The 22,163-nt window shown below is 40.6% G+C and overlaps 1 protein-coding gene across 1 annotated transcript; it reads right to left on the reverse strand.

The window, feature by feature from the left end:
* Nucleotides 1–3,595: 3,595 nt before the first annotated feature.
* On the reverse strand, nucleotides 3,596–13,046 carry LOC140245255 (uncharacterized; the record flags this gene model as incomplete). The annotated part of the gene is made up of 5 exons (XM_072324838.1): nucleotides 3,596–5,297; nucleotides 7,003–7,325; nucleotides 10,270–10,525; nucleotides 12,397–12,619; nucleotides 12,716–13,046. Coding segments are annotated over 5 exons (2,835 nt in total), but the record flags the coding sequence as incomplete, so codon positions are not given.
* Nucleotides 13,047–22,163: the final 9,117 nt, after the last annotated feature.

Here is a 22,163-nt window from a genome sequence, read left to right on the forward strand (position 1 = left end):
TTATAGTTGATTTCTATTGTAAGTCTATGGCAGCCTATGTGGTTAAAAAGGAAATTTATAATTGATTACTATAATGTATATCTTTTGATAAAATGGGGCCCAGGTCATTAGAAGTATACACTTTAAGTGTCCCCATGGCACATAAGTACCACTTTTTGCATTGCAGAATAGAGATAACCATATCTCCTTATAGGTCAGTGTGTTATGCATACATCCAGGGGTTAATATATTACTGACAGGTTACATGGTATATTGTACCTTTTTCTTACAAACATTGTATTCACTTACAATAATCACAAAAATGGTTTTGTAGGCATAGCCATCATGGTAAATATCTTTCAATTCTGGAAGCTCTTCATTTTGTCTTTTAATATCTTTCATACTGAAACAAAATCATATCAAAGAAATGAGCTTGTCACTTCACAGTCATTTTAGATTACAAAACTTGCCCCAATACTGTGGAAAAACTAATATCATCTCAGCAAGCACAGCCCACTGGCACCAAAGGATTGGTCAACAAGAGTGATTACTATCTAGTCCCATCAGTACAAAATCAGTTCTGTCGCCAATATGAGAGCTTCAAGGTATTACAAAAGTAACCAATAGGCCCGTTCACAAACAACGAAAATCAAAATTTCAATCGCGATCCAAATTTCGATTTTTTTTTTTTCGACCGTTCATACACAGGGAAAAATCGCACTTCGCAGCAAGGAAAGAACGATCAGTGGCCAAATTGCGCATGCGCGAAACTTGCATGACCGAAGACTGACCCCGCAGTCCCAATAGAGTTTCGCACGCGCTACGACCGATGGGATTAAAAATACCGATTTCCGAATCTCGATCGCGCTCACACACACGACGCTTGGCAAAACAATCGCGATTATTCTGAAAAATCGCACTAATAGTGCGAGTTGGATCGCGATAAGGATCGCAGTAATTAGTGAGATTTTTCTGTCCACACTGGAAAAAATGTCGAAATTTTGATCGCGATAAGAAAATCGATTTTTAAATCGCACTTTTTCCCTTGTGTGTGAACGGGCCTAATATACACGGGCAAGAGGATGCATGATGCGGGGAGATAAATTTAAATAACGGTTAAGTTGACAATAATGTTTACAAAGATGGAAAAAAACAAGATGAATATAATAACAGAGTCACTTCCAGGGGCATGAAGGCATTAATCCAATTGTTATCAAAATGATACAATTTGCAATTAGATCCTTAAATATGGCATCATGTACTTACAATGAAGGGGAATGAAAAGAAAGAAAAACAAACAAGTAGAAAAAAAATGGTTATACACCAGCTTCACTCGGTGAAAATGAGGGGAAAATTAAATTTATCAAAATCACACTTACAAGGAAATTATCCGATATATTCAGTAATTAAAAAAAAAAAAGAGAATACAAAGGATGTCTTTGGGCAAGAAAAGTTATTAGATGTACAATTATATGATATTGTTACATTTACATGACAAAGGCAGATTATAACTTAGATGATGGTTAACGCTAAACATTCTTTATACTGAATCAAGGATTGTTACACTTCCTACAGATATCTTTGAGCACTGGAAAGCACATAATGAATTGAGACCTTAACATGCATACTGAGTACGATGCCCATCATTGGAAAAAACATTTGATTTTTTTCTGCGATGCAAATCTTGATAGATACTAAGGTGGCAGATATAATTATCTATTTTTAACAGAAATGAAACAAATACTGGATGAAGTATGACTCTGTTGCATCCCATCTCACCACTTATACAAATTAAAAGTTATCTGTTACAACAGCTTGTCACATAGATTAAGATAGTGGGAAATCAACTTGGCAAATAAGTGCCATTGCCAATACACCAAGCAGAAACATTTGGGATTTTGAAGCATACAGGTGTATGCTGCTAGCAGAGTGTACGAACATAGCAGAAATCAGAGCGGCCCGGCTACCGGCAAGAATTGTGCTAAAAAAAAATGTACATGCTGCACTGCTCTCCAGCCTATCAAAACACACATACACACAAATACATGCACACACAGAGACACACACACACACTCTCTCTCTCTTTTTCTCTTTCACTCCAAGTTCTATCCATCAGGAAGAATATAATAGTACTATAGAAACAACCTAGTTGCGTGAAATGCAAAGAAGGCGTATAAATGCTCGTTACAGATGTGTGATTAAGCACTTTGGAACAAGAAGGCTGTACACGGAACTTGACATCCTTTTGCTTCCAAGATGGAAACTATGTGATTGGATTCTACATTTCTGTATGTGATGGAATAAAGCATGCTAGTTACATAAATTCCACACTCAGAAAAACCAACATTAATACTTCATGCAGCAGATTTTTCCCAACCTGCACTTTTCTTTCTGAACTGGAAAATTTGGATGCAGAAAGAATATTAGGATACATACAACCATACTTAAAGGAAATGAACCCTGCATAATCATCAACTTGAAAACTAAAGGGCCTGTGTACATCGTTGCAACTCGCAATAAAGATATATCATTCAGTATGTTAGACAAACTGTATGATGTTTTGAAGTTCAACTCTATGTACACATGTCAGAACGCCCTTTGTTTCAAAAGTGAACACAAACTCAGTTAAAGCTGAATCCATCATGTCCCAAGAGACTGTCTATGTGATAGCAAAAAAAAAAGAAAGAAAGAAAAAGTACCCAAAGATTGAAAACAAGTCAACATTACCAACACAAAAGAGGGAAATTATTAAAATTGTCATAAAATAGCAACCTGACAGCCAGCATTTTCATTCCCAGTTGCTTGAGAAACATCTTTGTGCTGTTCTTCCTTACTAAGTGTGTGCTCACCATATCAATCAACTCTGCTTGGAGTGAATACCCATTCCCAATCAGAATATCAATTAGCAACCAAGGAGACAATAGTGCTACTGATGTCCAGCAAATTCTTTTCGAATAAATGCTTAAAAAAGATTTATGCTACTTGTCATTATCCGTCTGTCTCGTTCAAAATGATTTTGATGCACCATGCGTAGCCCTATCTTCTTGCTGTGCAAAAACAACATCATAGCATTTGTAGCCATAATAGTTGTGGACCTTTCTAGGTGGGCGTTTGGAAAAGGGGTAGAGTTTCTCGTACAATAGTTGCTGGCAAGAAAAAGTGTTGATAGCAGACCTTCATCTTCAGTGAAGTATTTGGTATAAGTCAAAAGGAGCAGTAAAAAATTCACAGGCTTTTGCAGCCGTATAATAACGCCTGTCCAATTAACACACAGGAGATGCTTTTCTTTTTTTAAAGAGTTGTATGATAAACTTTGTTATAGGTAGAGTGTACTGTCACTCAAGGATTAGGGCAAAAAGGAACAAAAAGTGCATGGACTCAGCAGAAAGCTAACCAATCTCCTGGTTTCCAATTGATGCTGGGGTATTATGAAGAGTTGATGATTTCAGGACCATACTTTTCTGACCAGTCTCGAGATCAGTCTCAGCAAAGTCTTTAGCCACAGCAAATGTCAATGACATGATAACAAGAATAGGCTTTGAATCAAATAAATACACGGCACAATTAACATGGTCCATTTGCAGCTGGAAATAAATGGCAGGTGCTTTGGCTGGGCCTAATAGTGGCCATAATCTAAAGTGGGCATCATGTTGTAGAGTTGAGCTGGATCTAGTGTATGCATCATTTCCCTGTCACTGGGCACAGGTGGCTTGGGTGGGGGAGGCGGCGCTGGCGGGGGCGTGACAGGGGGTTGAGGGTTACGGGGCTGGGCTGGCTTCTCCCGCTGTCTACCGGTGGGGCCGGCCTTGTTTGGCCCCGCCCAAAGGTCGATACCATGCTCCTTCTTCTTGTGGTTCTTCAGGCTGACGTTGTGCGTGAAGGAGCGATCGCAGAAGTCGCATTTGTATGGCTTTTCCCCTGTGTGCTGCCGCCGGTGGGCCAGCATGTTGTGATACTGGGTGAAGCCCCGCCCACAATCGGGGCATTGGTGGGGCTTCACCTTACGGTGGACAAGTTCATGCTTCTCTAGGCCGTGCGCCGAGAGGAATTTCTTGCCGCATATCTTGCAATCAAAGTCCCGGACACCCGTGTGGCAGCGCATGTGGGAGCTGAGACTGCACTTGAAGCGGTAGGCCTTCCCGCACACCTCGCAGATGTGCTTCAGAACCTCCCCCTGCCGCTTGGCCTGGTGCACCCGGACGTGCGCCCGGAACGCCTCTTTGGTAAACATCTTCCCGCACTCCTGGCACAGGCGGCGCTCGGCATGAACGGCAAAATGGAAGTTCTTTTGCCCCGGCCGGAACCGAATATAGTCATCGCACTGGGGGCAGTGTACCAGGGTCACCGCCCACCTGTCTATATCTTCCCACTCCTTATACGGTTTGGTCTTCTTTTTCTTGCCCCCCTCTCCATCCTCCTCCTCCTCCTCCTCCTCCTCTTCCTCTCCTTCCTCATGTTCTTCATGGTTATTGGCATCAGCCCCGGCTCCCTTGTCCTTGTCTTCCAGGTGAGCATCCTCATCCTGCCCTTCCCCTTTGTCTGCTGGATGTTCATGCTCTTCCGTCGGCCCTGCATCCCGGCCCACCTGGCGATTATCACTGTCTCTCACACTCATGTTTGTGTAACTGTTCTCTTGCTCCGGCGGACCATCGAGGCCCATCATGTGCGAACCGGTCATGTAGGCGTCGCCCTGGTTGGGGCGCGGGGCACCCCCTCCTTCCATGCTCATGTGCATGCTCTGTCCGAGGGACTGGATCACGTTTGGATACTGTGCTCCGACCTTGCCCCACTCCCTCCCCTCCTCGTAGTGCTTCCTGTAGGCAGAGATGGGGTCGTAGCCCCTGTTGTGGGCCCAGCCCTGCTCCCCCGCCAGCAGCTGGCCGGGCACCCCGGCGCGATACATGCCCCCCGACACCTTGCTCCAGTCGTTGGAGTAGTTGTCGTGCAGATGCCGCTTGAACGGCGGCATCATCTCGTACCGGCGGGCATCCATAACATCCTGTCCGTAGGCATTGGCCATGTTCCTGTACATGTCACTTTCAGACATCCTCCGTTGGCCAGGGTCTGGAATACCTTGCTGCTCGTCACCCATGCTACTCAAGTCCTGGTACTGTTTCTCCGACCCACGTTCCTCCCCGTTGCCATCCCCACCATCTGGTCCATCCTTGGACTTCAGATACTCGGAGGGGTGGCTGCTCTCAAGGTGCTTTTTAAAGGCTGTGATGCCGTCGTAGCGCAGACAACAAATCTTGCACTCATAACGTCTGGGAAGTGCATTCCAATCTAAGTTTTTCAACGTACTCATCAGCGATGGTCTCCTAAAAGAGGACAGAGAAAGAAAAAACATGAGCCAATGCTGAAAAAAAAAGTAAAACATAAACAAAGAGCAAAACAAAAACAAAAAAATGCATCAAGGACTGTATCAAACTATGAGTGGGTGGGGGTATAATAAACCACTTACGGATACTTAACCCTAAACAGGCTGGGCTTTTTTGGCTATGCTAAAAAGTCTTACTCTTACCCAAAGAAGTTCTCATGTCCAACCCCATATTCCAATACGAAAATTGTCCGGGATTTTTTTTCTAAAGTTAAAGTACATTGTAGAATGCTCAAATCAAAATATGACTTTCTCTTGATCCAAGAAATTTTCTCTTGTCTTTTTGGAGTCAAAGATGCTATTTTCCCTCACACTACATGTACCTTTTACTTCTCTTTTACTCTTTCAATGCAGTCTTTGCAAGTGGAATATGGTTGCTTTTACTGCCAGTACATTCATCTCATCGATGAATAGAAGGACACAATGAAAACCTCCTTGTGACGGCTGCCTTTTTAAATGGCTGGATGTATTATATTATGAGGTCACGGAAGTTCAAAATCTTTTCAATGTCATTACCTGGCTAAAGAAAATACTGTACGAGCTGAAATTTTCGCGAATTTCGCGAATCGCCTTTGAACCGCGAAAATAACAACGTGCGAATAGATAAGTACAGTTAGACCTCGCAACCGCGAAATTAACAACACGTGAAAATGTCCTCCTAGTAGCAATTCGCGAAAATATCTGTACGCAAAAATTTCAGCTCGTACAGTATGTTCCATCATTCTAGAACACGAGATAGGCCAGTCTTTGACTTATCTGAGAAAACTGCAGAGAATTTCCACTCACACTTCAGTAGACTGACATAAAAGTGTCCTTTAAAAAACTTGGCCACTGGTTCTAAAGTGATCAAATACTACATTGTACATTGTATACGTACATCATGTTCAAAGGGATATACTCATTAAAATAGTGCATGCTGGAGCATTTTCATACATATTCCAGGAAAAATTCTGGGTTGTTCTAAAGTTCTCTTAAAAGGCATGATTACAACTCATGGTGTACCACAATGCAGATATTCTAGACGGAATTTCACAGAAAATTCCAGTGCCTTTTCCAGGTGTGTACACACATCTCAAGGCGTGCAAAAGTGTGCATGGGGCCATAGGATGCTTGTGGACAAGTCCAATTATATCTGCTTTCATTCATATTCTTTTACATGACCAAGGTGCCCATTTGAACAAAGTGAGACCCTATCACCCTTGGGAAACTACTTGTCAAGTTTGGTGAAAATCCATCAGAATGTTGGGTTTTGAAGAAGCTGAAAATGTAAAAAGTTTACTCAAAAGAGATGATGCACTTGAGCCTTTGATTCAAGTGAGCTAAAAATGAAATTCTGGTCATGGTCACATGACTAAAAATTTTTTCATGTAAGTCTACCCACCAGTTTGATGACACTGTGTTAACAACTTCAAAGAACAAAGTCTCTTATAAAACACATTCCACTCACAATTTTGCTCCAGCCAATCACAGCCTGATAGTGGATCACCTTCCTTTCCTACAAGTGTACTTCTGAAAAACTTCAAAGAACAGAATTTGGATCCCTACCTTTCTAATGCCCATGAAAGGTTATTTTGAAAAACAATTTAGACGTGCATGCATTGCTGGTGTCGTGAAGGCTGGTTTTGCTCAGCTACTGATCAACTGACCTTCCACCCCTCCGGGCCACTTGAACTTTGACCTTTGCTTCCTGCTTCTCCTCCTTGCCCTCTGCTGGAGGCTCCTCAAGTTGCGGCTGGACCTCTGGTTTTGGTTTGGGCTTGCGACCTCTCTTCTTCTTTGGCACTGGTTCTGGCGGTGGCGGCGCTGGCTCCTCCCTCACCTGCTTGGCTGCGCGGGAGATGCGGGGAATCCGGGGGCTACGTGGCGTCTTCGGCGTGCGGGGCGTCTTCGGCAGTTTGGGGCTGGAGCTACTACCCATCACCTTCCGTGGCTGGCGAGACTTGCGCTTGTTTCGGATGGGCGGTGCAGACTAGACAAGAGAAGATTAACATGATTAAGCACTAAAACATGCGACATATCACAAGATCAACAAAAGAATACCAGCATCAATGAAATTCAGTCAGACTGCAATGTGCCCATAAAGTCAGGCAAGGGGATAGAGTTTATTACAAAGACAGGTACATGCAATAAAGTCAGCCGAATATGTACACGTGCTGGTGGAAGTTTAAGTACAATGTACATTTAATATGCAAGTTTGAATGTACGAGGCAACATTACTTGAAGGCTTCCTTTGATTTTCCAGCCATTATCAAATTTTTACCTGACGAGACGATTCTTTCTGTACACTGTATCTTTCCACGGAACATATTGCTCTTTCACCTGAATACCAAGGACATTGTTGGTAATGTTATGAATGCCACTTGAATCTTGAACATTCTTAGTCCTTTTCATATGAAACAGCAAGAAAACTCCAGCACTATTTACCCTTATTGTGCATAATGAATTTTCAGCAAGCGCCAAAGGTGCTAATCCTTCAATTCGAAATATGACAACAGCTGATTCCAGCATACAATTTCTTATAAAGACAAAAACCAGTAAATTTATAATTGTAGTTCTTACTAGGAGGCTAGGGGAGTTATTAAAACAACAGAGTAATAAGAATAAACGGGCAACATGCTAACAGTGAGATACACAAATATGGCAACTCCACCAATTGCTTGTAAACATGCATGTTGCATCCCTTAACCCTAAAAAGACTGGGGGGGGGGCCTAAAAGGCCCCCCCCTCGACATTTCGCGCGATTACTCAGCAACACGCAATGCTCTCGCCGCGATGCTCTATGACTTTTTTCTTTCGAGTTTCCCGCACATTTTGACACCAAATTTGTGACGCCCGGGGGTACGGTTCTGAAGTTACATAACTTTTTGTACATGCACGTGAGACCGAAAATGGCTCAAAAATGTGATTTTGTGTACAAAGTCAATACAAATTGAGTTTTATCACATGGTTCATATAAATATGCTTATTTTTACTCTCAATGGCTAAAATCAATTTGTTTTAGTAGTATTATGCTTCAAAAAGGGTCTGCCACAAATTTTGCTGAAAAAAACAACAAAAACAAAATGTTGTAAAAACAAAGAAATACATAAGAAATTCATAAAACAATAAAATAAATAAGAAATTAATTTTGATACCGAATTTTTTTTCAAGTGCATTTGCTAAGAATGCCACAAAGAATATCTAGACCAAAAATGAACACTTTTGGAGCTTTATTTACTGATTTAGATCAAAAAGTCTGATTTCTTGCATAAATTAGCATAATTAATCAAAATAAAATAAAAGAGGACTATTTTGGAAAATTTAAATATACGATCTTGTAGATTACATCGCACACTACCATTGTGCAAATTTTCGCGGCGATCGCGCGATCCACGGCCGAGATCTGAAGGGGGGGCCCTTTAGGCCCCCCCCCAGTCTTTCGAGCTACCAAAATAGCCCAGTCTTTTTAGGGTTAAGGGGCGAATCATGAACGCAGCTTGCTAATGGTTAGAAGAGTTGGTGAACAAGAACAACAGGAAAACACAAAGTGATGTCTTACTCAAACATCACAATTTGTGATTTTAGTGTTTTTACAATGTAAGTTCATTGAACTTTGACCTTGCCTGACTTACGCAATACTTGAACTTGATTGGGATCTTTAGGTGATGAACTAGTGGTGTGAGTTTTGCAATCAAAGTTCGAAGTTGTGGAAACTTACTGACAGCACACAATATATGGTGCTCAAATCGGGGAAAGTTCATTGACCTTTTGACCTTTGATCTTGTCAGAATTCGCCAATATTGGAACTTGAGTGGGATCTCTATGTGATGTTCCTGTGGTTTGAATTTGGTGGTCATAGTTCAAAGCTCTGAAAAGTTATTAGAGTACACCACGATACTGTGGGTACAGTGCTTATCAGGGCAAGTTCATTGACCTTTTCACCTTTGCCCTTGCTGGACTGTACCCATATTGCACCTTGACCAACATTTTTTAGGTTAATGTACCTGTGGTGTGAGTTTGGTGGTCATAGCTCAAACCTGTGGAAAGTTTATAGAGAGAGTGCATCAAATTGTTGATGACACCGACACACCAGAAAGAGACGCCTACAGGGTAGGCCATTGTATGTCTCGCTTGCGCTATGCGGACGAAACAACAAAATCCAGTAATTTGGCTAATACTGGACGGCTGTGGGATTGACTAAAAAACAAAATTAGTAATGCTACGTGTACCAAAACAATGTGCCAAGATAAAAAAAAAAACACCGACAACAACATGTTGACAGTGAGAAACACAAGCATACATTGTAGCATCTATGCCAAATGCTTGTAAACATAAAATGCTACACCCCTTTCAGATGCCAAACATCAATGTGGTATGTTATAGGTTTAAAGGGCTGGCTTTAAAAAAAAAAGATAAAGAAATAAAAAAAGATTAAAAAACCTGTCCATTGAACAAACACCAGGTTGTTGTTGTTTTTTTTTTCACAGTACTTCCTATAGTATTCATCATTTCTGATGGGCATTTAGTGTCAATGATTCATTACTTTTTCTTGCGGTATACAGTGTTGTCATGAACTGTGGAGTACATGGTAGATGTAACGCATTTGTCTCAATATTTTTTTTCAATGTAATCATGTTCCCATTCTATCACCTGTAGGATATTGTTGCTGATGAATATGATTGTGTCTATTTGCTGCTCTTCATCATCATTGCTACTATTGTTATTGCAATTGTTGTCCTTACTTTTATCTTTACAGTAATCATCATTTTCGTAATAAAGTATTTCCCCACCACTATACCATGTAGAAATGAGAACACTGAGCAGTGTACATGTATGTTTAAAACCACTTTTACAACTCATGTCTAGTGAGAAGATCTAATTAAAGTGCAACAAACTCGGCATCAGAGTCCAGGTTGCTCAGACTGCTACCGTACCTTGTGTGGTTTGAAATCACTGCCATAGGACGGATGGTAGTCATAGTCTCCAGGCTCTTCAACGGCAGCATCATCGTAAAGGTCATCCAGGTCGTCGTCAAGGTAACAGTCGGCCCAATCTTCCGGCTCCTCCACGGCCTTCAGCTTCTTTGGTTTCTTGGCCTTGCGCCCTCGCTTGGCTTCCTTCTTTTTGCGTTTCTGGCCGCGTGGTGTGCGCGGCGGGGGCAGGAACTGCTGGAAATAGGTCTTGTCCATGCTGGAAGAAAGATGGTAGCACGATGGTAGCAATCTTGCAGCAATCTTGAAGCAATAGCAGCAATAGTAACCACAGCAATAGCAGAGATTATTTATCATCATCATCATTATCACCATCTTCATAATCATCACAAGAAATATATCATCTAAAAATGTTATAGTTGAGTACAAGTTGTTTACAACACTGCAGCTGCAAAGTTATGTTGCATTGTAATTTGCAGACATACTGGTACTGTAGATTAAAAGTGTCATGCCTACAAACTTTTAAAGATAGGGCCGCATGAAATTCTGACCAAAGCCAAAAACAAAACAAAAAATCTTTAAATATCATCAAACAACTTTCATAATCAATGCCAATCAGGATGACACTTTGAAATACTGAAAATGAAATGTGAAAAAAAGGAAGTAAGTGTAGTGGATACAACTGTACATGTTTTTGGTAGTGACATAATTACTGGACCTAGCACTTTTGAATTTCAACGCAAAGCTATAAATGTGAATAACAACAATAATCACAAATAATACTACACTCACTGTAAAGGACAATAATGATTATCACGACAGAACAGAATGGAAAAAATGAAAACAAGTTTCACATGAACTTCCACATACAACATGTAAAGAAAAAAAAACAATCCTACACTCACTTACATGTACGTTGTAAGATGGAAATGCTTCCAGGGAATGTGACTTAATGTGAAACAATGTTGTGTCCACACAGCGCATTGCCCTCAACAATACCAACATGAACATAAAAACTGCTCTTCATTGTGGCAATATATCAAGGGTATAGTGTCTCACGACATTTGATACAAGACTTCCACTAATCATTATTAAGATGAACGAAAAAAAAATGGCAAAAAAAAGCAGTGAAAAAATATGAAATGAGACTGGGATAGAAAAGCTGAATAAGAAGGGGAAAAAAAAAAGAAGAAGATTAATGACAATGACTATGACTGCAGACAATAAAATTCCAGGGTCGGCAGAGCGACCTACTTTGTATTTTCAATGCGTGTGCTCCACTCGTAGCACTTGTTCTATAACTGCATGTTGTTTCATGTCTGCTGCAAGGACGATTTCAATGAGGCATTCATATTTCATGCATTCCCCACAAGCAAGCCCCTAAAATAGACAGCAGATTTATTTTTAGGCTGTACTTAAGGTTCAAAACAATCCTCAAACTTCGGTATAACAGTAAATTGGCCTATTGCGCAGTCATATAATGTAGCTATCAAACAATTGAAATGAATAACAAAATGCACAACACCACATGATTTTGACTACCCGTGGTATGCAAGGTGTAAAAGCTTCATGTTATTATGGCTTGAAAAAGCATACAGTATTTTTAAGGCTAAATTTTGGTGAAAATGTCTCCAGCACCCTTCAAAGCATAAAAGACAGGGAAGACAATGAGCACCATTGATAACACAATTATCACAAAGACACTAGACGGAAATCAAGACGTTCTAGTTGCTGTCTCATATGAAACACACCAAAGAATGGGCTGGTAACGAGTGGGTTTTCCTTCAGCTCTGACGAAGCGAACTCATGCACAGCCGACTGGAAGTTCACAAATTACTTAAATCTAATTCACCTGGCCACGAGGGAAAGAATTAAAATGCTTGTAAGCAGCCAACCACAAGTATATCAACTATCAAAAGTCCTCTCCAGCTATAGGTCTTGAAATACTTGTTCAGGCATCTCTTGGATTTTTTAAGAGGAATAAAGTTTCATTTGCCCTTCAATTATAACAGGTGCTCTTGCCCATTATGAAATACACATTAAGTTCCACACTAGCAATACCACATGCATGTTCTGTCCACCACCCAAAAAACTTGCAACATTTAGTAAGACCTTTAATAAGACACTCACTGGTCCATGAAGATCTTGGCTAGATCTCGGTCCATCTTGACCGCTAGTCTCTCCTTCCAAGCCTCCCACCTAGCCAGCTGGTTGCCGATCCGCAGCGGCCTCATCTTGACCCGCCGCGACTTCAGTGGGACGATCGGGGTCTGCTGGGCCTTGGGAGAGGTGCTGCGGGTGCGGAGGCGGAGCTTGATGGAGACGGGGCGCTCAATGATCTTCCCCTCCTCGCCGGACTGCTGCTGCCCCCTCAGCGACTCCGCCCGGTCCTGGGGCTGGTCCCCGTACCCCTGCTGGGGCTCGAACGGCGGCTGGGGTAGGTCGGGTGTCGGCTGCCGGAGCTCCGTCGCTTGCAGCTGCTGCTGGTGCTGGTGTGGCAGGGATGGGGGATGCGGGGAAGACTGCTGCCGTAGCTCTTGCTCCAGCTTCCGTTGCTGGTGTTGGGCCCCATAGCGGTGGACATCCGATAGCAGGTGACCCCTCTGCTTGGCCTGGAAGCGCAGTCCCTGTATGTCGTGCTCAATTTTGGCCACCAGTATTTGTGTTTCTTTAATCCTGTCCTCCTCAGCCTCATCATCATCATCATCACCATCCTCCTCCTCTTCCTCCGCCTCTTCTTCCCCCTCCTCCCCCTCCTCCCCCTCCTCTCCCTCCTCCCCCTCCTCCTCCTCCTCCTCCTCCTCTTCCTCATCCTCTTCGTCTCCCCCCTCCTCATCTTCTTCAACATCCTCCCCCTCCACATCTCTGGAACCTCTGCTATCATCGTGATCGCCATGTTCGTCACCAACACTCTGTGAGTAATTCTCACTCTGACAGTTCGTCCCACTGATGGCTTCTTGACCAGAATTCAAGTCACTCTGCTTTGTGTGTCTCTGATTGGCACTTTCCGCAGTATGTCCGTGGTGGAATTCTGTTGAATGGTTCGAGCTTTCTTCTCTGCAGTTCTGACGACTGGAACTCTACATTGACAAAAGAATAATTATAGAAAGTGACATGATACGTCACAATGCACACATGACCAAGATAAATTTTCTATACACATATCTGATATGCACAGTGCTACAAAACCTCTTGCAATAAAAATGCTCGAATGAATGATTCTTTAATGCATGGAGTAGGTTCTTTTTTTTCTAATTGCAACAAATTGACAAATTGCCTTTTATTGACATAAATTACGTACAGTGATTATTCAGTGTTTTTGCATACTAGCTGTGATAAACATCATGGGCATACATATTGTCCATACATACTCAGTTCGGACTCGAACCAAAGACTTCCTGATTGCTAGACAAGCGTCATATCCACTAGACTACCCAGCTTTTGCCCAAAAGACAGTGATGGCTCTGATCCCTTGAAATAGCAGCAGGTACTGCATTATGAGCGACTCTTGTGCTGAGTTGTTTTTATTGCAACTGAACAACAAATTGCACTTCGTCAACGTAAATTAAGACTAAACTAGAGAAGCACTCTGAGAGTGCAGACCTCCACCGAGCAGCTCATTTCCACCAATGATCTTGTTCTTCCATAGAGATCAGTGATTTCCACTGATGCATACATGCATACTGAAAGTCTCCCAATTTCCCAATATACCGGTAGAAGCCTTTTGTTACATCATCAACTTCCAGCTGAAGGGATGGTATAGTTGAAAATGGGGCTTCAGGTTTCCAACTTTATTGAGAGATAATGAGAAACCTCGTATGAAATATGAAAGAGCATAAATGTAATTGATGAAAATTGGTTTTGAAATGGCCGAGATACCAAAACCAAAGAGGTCCTAATAAATGGTGGAACCCACCTTTTGACCGTTTCGATTTACTTTCGTTTTGCTTTTTGATATCTCATCCATTTTAAAACTGATTTTCATCAAATAAAGTTTGGAGTCCTCTTAGAATTGTATGCTCTCTAATGAATTCATAAAGGGTATCTAATTATCTTGCAAAAAAAAAAAAAAAAAAAATCGAAATCTGAACCACCACCCCCCCCCCCATCTCAACCCAAACTATACCATCCCTTTTAAGTCATATCACGTTATGTGACAAGGCGCCATACCAAGCTGAGTAATTTGCAATTTAATGCATAATTTGCATCACCGTGACTATGTATTTGCACAATAGTTGTATTAGCTTTGGCGTAAAAGATTCAATACACTCTTGATCTCATTAATACTAGGGACCAGGGAATTACACACCATGTACACATTGTACATATTGGACTGAGCATTATAAAGTCCAGCTGTCAATTGTACACAATGAAATATGTTGTATCAAGCAACCATGGAAACCCTAAAGCATGCTGAAATCGTGCCTTATCAGGTATAGCAGGTAACGCACGAACCGTGCAATTCAGCCGATGTAGACAAAACATGAATTTCAGCAATTTGCAACCTTGGAATAAGTCAGTCGCTCACTCTGTTGTTGTTTTTTTACGAACAGACACTATCAGAAGGGAAGCATGCATCACTATTAACTCTGTATTTTGATACAAAATGTATCTTTGAACTTCTAACATATTCTGGTTGACACTCTGGCTGAGACCAGGGTGGGTGGGGGCATTTCATGAAATGCTTTGTCAGAATTTTTTTTTTTTCCCCTGACAAACTGTTACTGATTTGAAGCTACTGAAATCCTTGCATCTGACTGGGTGAGAGCGAATTGGTTCAACGCTTCATAAAATGACCCCCCAATTTCTTATCAAATTCAGAAAACTTCATCCACCCTGCATGACCAGTCTATGAATAATCAATGGACACAATGGACATTCAACTTGGACAGCTATGCAGTATACAAGATAATTTGTCAAGAATTTACATCCTCCCAAAGAGCATTCACAGAAACAAACTGTACATTACCTTACTGTGTGTTAGCAAGAAATCTTCACGGTATGAAATTCTGGTGAATTGGAGCTGACAGCCTTTATCGGGGCATGAAATTATCACAAACTGCACTGGCATTGCGTGCATATATAGTGTACAAATGTAGATGAGAACCTTCACATGCATTTTAGAACAGAATCTGGGCTCAATTGCAAAATTTTGAAATTAAAATGCATGCAAACATTTCTGGTTTTACAGGATGCAAACTTCCACTTTGATTACAAATTCTTCAGCTTTCATCATACATACTGTACAATGTACGCAATTGAACAGATTACACTTCATGTTTGATACGTAACTTGCATGTGTTGGTTGACTCTCACTTTTATTTTGTCGCCTCTTCTTGGTACACCGGGGGCCTGTTTCATAAAACTTGTCATCAGTGACAACTGCCACATTTCTGTGACAAACTTGCTCTCAGCCAATCAGATGCAAGGATTTTGGTAGCTTGTCACATCTATGACAACTTGTCACTGATGACAAGTTTTATGAAACGGGGCCCCAGGTTGGGCTCACTGCTTGCTCGGCCCACCCCCTCCCCCCAACTCTTGTTGTTGCTATTTCACTCTTTTCCTTTCTTTATCCGTCTGTTGTTTCTAAAGTTGTTATCTTGTTTGATGTTGCCTTCCTATTCATAGGGGATCATCACCAAAGACGCTTAACTAATAAGACAGGAAAATGCGCGCTATTCCTGTACAAAACAAATGGACAGCGCGCGGTCCTCAAGCGCATTACGCACATCACCTGAGACACGCTGTCTTGACACTTGATAAACAACAGCAGCGGCTTCAGGGACAGCGCGTCTCAGGTGATGTGCGTCTTTGCCTATGACGCGCTGTCTTTGAAGATGTAGCCATTTGAAGGGTAGCCATTTTGTGTCCATTTTTATCGCGCGCCTTCGTATCTTGTTATCTCTATCTTTGATCATCACTGACCCTCCTCTACCTTTTGTATGTCCACCCTCCCTTTCCTCCTCCCTTTTTACCTGTTGGGCTCCTTGCCCATGACCTTCAACCCTTCCATTTTGTTTTCTTTGTTCTGTGTCCCTAGCCCTCCCCTGACTGTTCTTGTTGCGTGTAGTCCTTATAAGTGATTGTTTTCCCTACCTGTTTGTCATTTTGCCTCTGACGAAGATTCTGCTAGGATCGAAAGCTCAGGCCCCTTTTGACTCCAATTGTACAGTTTCTTTTTTGGGGGGTGGGGGGGATGGTGATGGCGACATGTGATACATTTGCATAGCTACATGTATTCCCATTCTGTCCCCTCCCCAATATAGTTCATGTAAAACATAATTTACTTCATCATGCATGGAAGTGGAAATATTTAAAGGGATGGTACAGTATTGGTGGAGATGGAATTGGGCTTTTAACTTTTTGCGAGATACCAAGAAAACACTTACGACATAGTACAGGGCATACCATTTTAAGAGGAATTCAAAGTTTATTTGATGAAAATCGGGTTTGGAATGACTGAAACATCCAAAAACAAAGTAAAACAAAGTGATCGTAATAAAGTGTGGGTCCCACACTTTATTATAATCGCTCTTTTTTTGGATATCTCAGCCATTTCAAAACCAGTTTTCATCAAATAAAGGTTGAATTCCTCATAGAATTACATGGTCTTTCATACTTCATATTAAGAGTTTTCTCATTATTTCACCCCCCAAAAAAAATTTTTAGAAATCCGAAATCAGGTCTCAACCAAAACTGTACGATCCCTTTAAATAATGATCTGAAGTCATGAATGGAAATCAGAGCGCCATTGCTATCTATAGACTTTGTTGGAATACAGGAGTCTAGCGTTGAAAAAGAAGAAACAGATTCAGTCATTTCAAATTTGTACTGACATCTTGTTTGATTGAAGCTATATTTCTATCACATTTTTAAGACGATCTTCTCTGCGGAGCTTGTATATGTCTCAGACAGTACCTGATTGATCACCAGACTGTGACGTTTAATTCTTAGTTGTTCTTGGAATTTTGTGGTTGTTTGCACGGTTTCGCATTCAATGAGAAGATGAAAGAGGAAGGATCTGTACAGTTGAGTGTAGGCTCATATCATTTTGAATGTCCAATCCACACACCCTCCATTCTCAAATAGTGCAAATGAACTTTGCAGACTGCCAGCGTGGGGGTGGGGTACTACCACTGCACATTTCATACAATGCAATGTGAATACTGTACATTGACGGGTGCCACTGGATGAGAGACTTTTTTTTTAATTGAAATTTGTTACATGAATGTACTGCACTTTGATCAGAACAAGGGCTGGATGCGCACTTCTTCCTGATTCTTTCTGGTTTGAGCATTTGAAGATGATCCTGCTGCTGAGTCCCTGCCAGTGCTTACTGTCTGAAACATCTGATTGTTTTTTGGTTTTTGGGTTGTTTTTTTTCCGATATTTTAGGCAGGTTAAAGATAATATAAAGTTTTGGTATTACCTCAAAAGTTTCCCTGAATTTCCTTGTCTTAGTTTGTGTCTCAGGTTAAAGTGCCTTAAACTAACACTGTGAGACTTACTCGCCCCAAAGTGCTCTCATGTCTTAGTAATCATTCAATAATGGTTTCGTACCAGAGCCGCCGCCGTACGATGGCGGCGAGGTAGTACACGTATTGTGCGAGATAACTGCGACCAGCAGCGTGCAGCCCCATACGCATACTGTGTAGCTAACTGCGACCAGCAGCCCCATACGCATAGCTAAATGGGGCTTCGCATTGTAGCATTCAGGATCATGACAGATTTAGTATCGCGGGTAAATATCAACTTAAAATCCAAAAATTTCTTCAATTTGAAGACTTACCAGTTAAGTTGAAGTATTGAAAACAGGCTTTGGGCAACATTTGGTTTTGCCAATAGTCCCTTTCTGTTCGAATTGATGACTGAATGTGACTCGGTCGAGAGGACCTTGGGAGAGCTACACTGAATTGACGGCCAGCGCATGCGCACACAAACATCTTATCCGTTCATGGATTTGAAATTTGTTCGCATGTGATGTGTGCGTATGCGCTGGTCGTAGTAATCAGTGTATGTAGCTCTCCCAAGGTCCTCTCGACAGAGTCACATTCAGTCATCAATTCGAACAGAAAGGGACTATTGGCAGAACCAAACGTTGCTTGAAGCCTGTTTTCAAGACTTCAACTTAATTGGTAAGTCTTCAAATTGAAGAATTTTGTGGATTTTAAGTTGATATTTACCCGCGATACTAAATCTGTCATGATCCTGAATGCTACAATGCGAAGCCCCATTACGCTATGCGTATGGGGCTGCTGGTCGCAGTTAATTGCATGATTACTAAGAAATGAGAGCACTTTGGGGCGAGTAAGTCTCACAGTGTTGGTTATATGATAGATACTTTAACCTGAAACACGGAAATTCAGGGAAACTTTTGAGGTACCAAAACTTTTTATTATCTTTAAGACTTCTTCCACCTAATACATCTGGTTCTGATTTATATGTATTTGGTTCCTATCAAATGAAGAAATCCATGCACATCCATTATAAATATCACTCCAAACAATCATAGACTAATTAGAAAACGGCTGAACTTTATTTGTTTTACTGCATACTTGAGAATTATTTTTTGTCAGAAAAGTTTTTGTTTTTTAACTGAACAGTAGATATTGGCTAGAACCTAGAAGAGGAAAAAAAAAAAAAGCAGATCCCTATTAAAAATTCTACTGAGTTAAGCAAGATGCCGTGTTTTAATAAAAATACCATTTCTAGACTTACAATGTACAAGTAGTGGTTAGCAATATGTTACTTTGACTGATCAAACTATCACATTTTTGTCAGTCCTCCAAGTACAGTATGTAATAGCATACTACACATTCACCAACAAGTCTAGAAATGGTACAAAACACAGTGCTCAATAGAATTTCAGAGAGCTACGCTGTATCTTTTAAATAAATGAAGGGGTCGGTGCAATATAGTGCTAACCCACACTTTTGTCAAAATTGAGTTACATATGCATTTTCATAATCCTTATCCTTCACTCTAACCTCTGTGAAAATATCATATCTGAATTCAACCAGTAAGATGGTAAAAAATGCCTGTATTCATGTTTTATCAATGTACAATGTATGGACTTTCCAAACATTCAACAGCGATTATCTCAAAATGACTATTGTGTGGGTTAGCACTATATTGCATCGACCCCTTCAAATATCAGGCCATTCGAAAAACAACAATTTTCAATGAACACTTTTTTTTTTTTACCTTCACATGTTTGTACCTACAGTAGATGTCAGTCCAGCGTAATATACAGTATGTTCATCCCCAAATTATCATTTTGGCATTATACATTCTACTAGATTGCTTGTTTGAAGCAAGTTTGGGGCAAAGTTATCTCTCATTTTTAAATGTTCTAAAAGATAATTTAGTATTGGCGGGGGGGGGGGGGGAGATGCACAGTGGAAACAGAAAATTAGCCAACAGCCCTGACATGGCCCTTTTACTGATAGAAATATAACCCTTATGTGCAATGTACACTGCACATTGTACATGTACATCGTGCATGTGTTACAATCTGTCAAGGAGCAGGACCTTGAAACAAAATACTGTATTTCTTAACTTGGTTTACCATTCTAATGTGATCAAGCAATTTTTTTTCCCCTTTGTGGATGTAATGATTATGCTGATTGTACATGTAGTGGTAGTAGTGCTGAACGGTGATGATAATTCTTATAGCGATTATGAGTATTATCATCATTACTATCATTAATATTCTGAACATTATATCTTTGAACATCTTGAGCAGAGCTATAAAAAAACATCTGGGTCTTGAGAAATCATAAAACGTAATGTACACTGTACATTGTAGTTCAACCACAAACCAAGCACACACTACACAAGTTACCTTGTCAAACAGTCATTTGACCAAATAAAAACTTTCTTTGAGGTACCAGTACAGTGTACCTCAACACAAGTGGCTACACGAGGATACACTGTACATGTTTGATAGGCTTAACTACCCAATACATGTATTCCAAAATTCATTACTTCTTGATATCACAGTCCCTCATTCACATTATATTTGTATGCACCAAACTGCTGCCCTCGCTCTTCTACAGAATAAGACCCATTCTGCTTCCAGTAGGTAGGGTAAATCTCTTTAATTAAAAGTGATTTTATTCTTTAATTTAAAGTGATTTTATGCCTGATTTCACAGAAACTGCTGAACATTTGTGTGCTTAATTCATCAAAGCGAAATGGATGAACAGTAACTTACTACAGGATGTACACTTTAAATTGCACCAAATTTCACTTTAGATGTAGACACTCAATTTAGGAAGCAATTGCATTATACTTCATGTACCTGTAACAAATACCATCCCATCTCAGCAAAACAAAATGTAACTGTAGCTGGGTAATTCCATGAAGTTGGGGCAGTGTCCATGTAGCATTGTGACATTTAAAAAATACATTTCAGCATAACTCAATATTAATTATGCTATACATTGTATTGTTTGTAGGCTTTAAATTTGCATTGAGGCCACACATTTTCCTGGAAATTTTATGCCATTCAGACTCAATTTTGATGAAGTTATTAAACAATATATGTAACAGTGTCCTGTAGCATCGTGAGGTGTCCATGTAGCATCGTGATATTTTAAAATTTGGTCCTAAGAGACAAATTATGGCAATTAGCTTGACCAAAATTTGATGCAATATGCATATTTACAAGATATGAATGAGATAGCTAAATATCTCAAATTTCCTGTACACAGTTTTAATTTTAAAAGAAAATTACAAAATGTATCACGATGCTATGCGGTGTCCTTTTTTGTGACATTTGGTGGACACCGCGTAGCATTGTGACACATAGTGTAATTTTCTTGTAAAAGTAAAATTGTGGAAAGGAGAGTTAAGATATTTAGCTATCTGACTAATCTACAGTAGTAATTATAATGCATATCATATCAAATTTTGGTCAAGCTACATGTAATTGCATTAATTTGTCTTTTAGGGCATGGACATGTCACGATGCTACAGGACACCGTTACATATCGTTTTAATAACTTCATCAAAATTGAGTCTGAATGTCACAAAATTTCCAGGAAAATGTATGGTCTCAATACAAATGTAAAGCCTATAAACAATACGGTATTGGATGTATATTATATAGCATAATTAGTATTGAGTTATGCTAAAATGTCACACTTTGTGCCCCAACTTCACAGAATTACCCAGCTACACAGCATGTACATGTTGTACAACTTCACTTTGGTTGGTGGATTTCACTTGACTACCTATAGTATTGTTACACAGCAGATTCAAAAACCAAAGACGAGAAGGCTTCATATTCTTAACCCATTATCGGGCCAACTACGGGATATTCTGTAGCTCGTTCAAACGCCACAGGGGCCACATACGGAATATCCCATAGTGAATGAGATGACATATAAACGACGTCATTCCAAAGTTCTTTCACCTTCTAACCTTTGACAACATATCCCAGAATGCTTTGCTAGATTGTCTGCGATAATTCAAGAAGGTTTTGTCAGTGGAACGCCAACAAAATTGTAAAAATCATCGGAAAAAATGTGTGTTTACATGGAATAACGCGAATAACCACGAAGCGTCAGTGGGTACTATGTACATGTACAGCTGTACAGACTGCTCGATTTTGGATTTTCTGCAGCAGTTTTTGAGGAGGTTTGGACACTTGATTCGACTGTGATAATAGTCCCGCATGTACATCCACATGTATGTACAATAATTGTATAATTCAGTAGAACCTGCAAAAGCTGTAGCTGTATCTATCGTGACGAGTTTCGCTTCAACAAACTATAGGATGCACCAGGGCTGCCAACTCTCACGCATTGAGCGTGAGACTCACGCAATTCAACCAATTTTGACTGTCTCACTCTGATAAACGAAATCTCACGCTGAACCCCCAAAATGGA

This window comes from Diadema setosum, chromosome 22, assembly GCF_964275005.1.
Source record: "Diadema setosum chromosome 22, eeDiaSeto1, whole genome shotgun sequence".
In the NCBI taxonomy this organism is placed as follows: domain Eukaryota; kingdom Metazoa; phylum Echinodermata; class Echinoidea; order Diadematoida; family Diadematidae; genus Diadema; species Diadema setosum.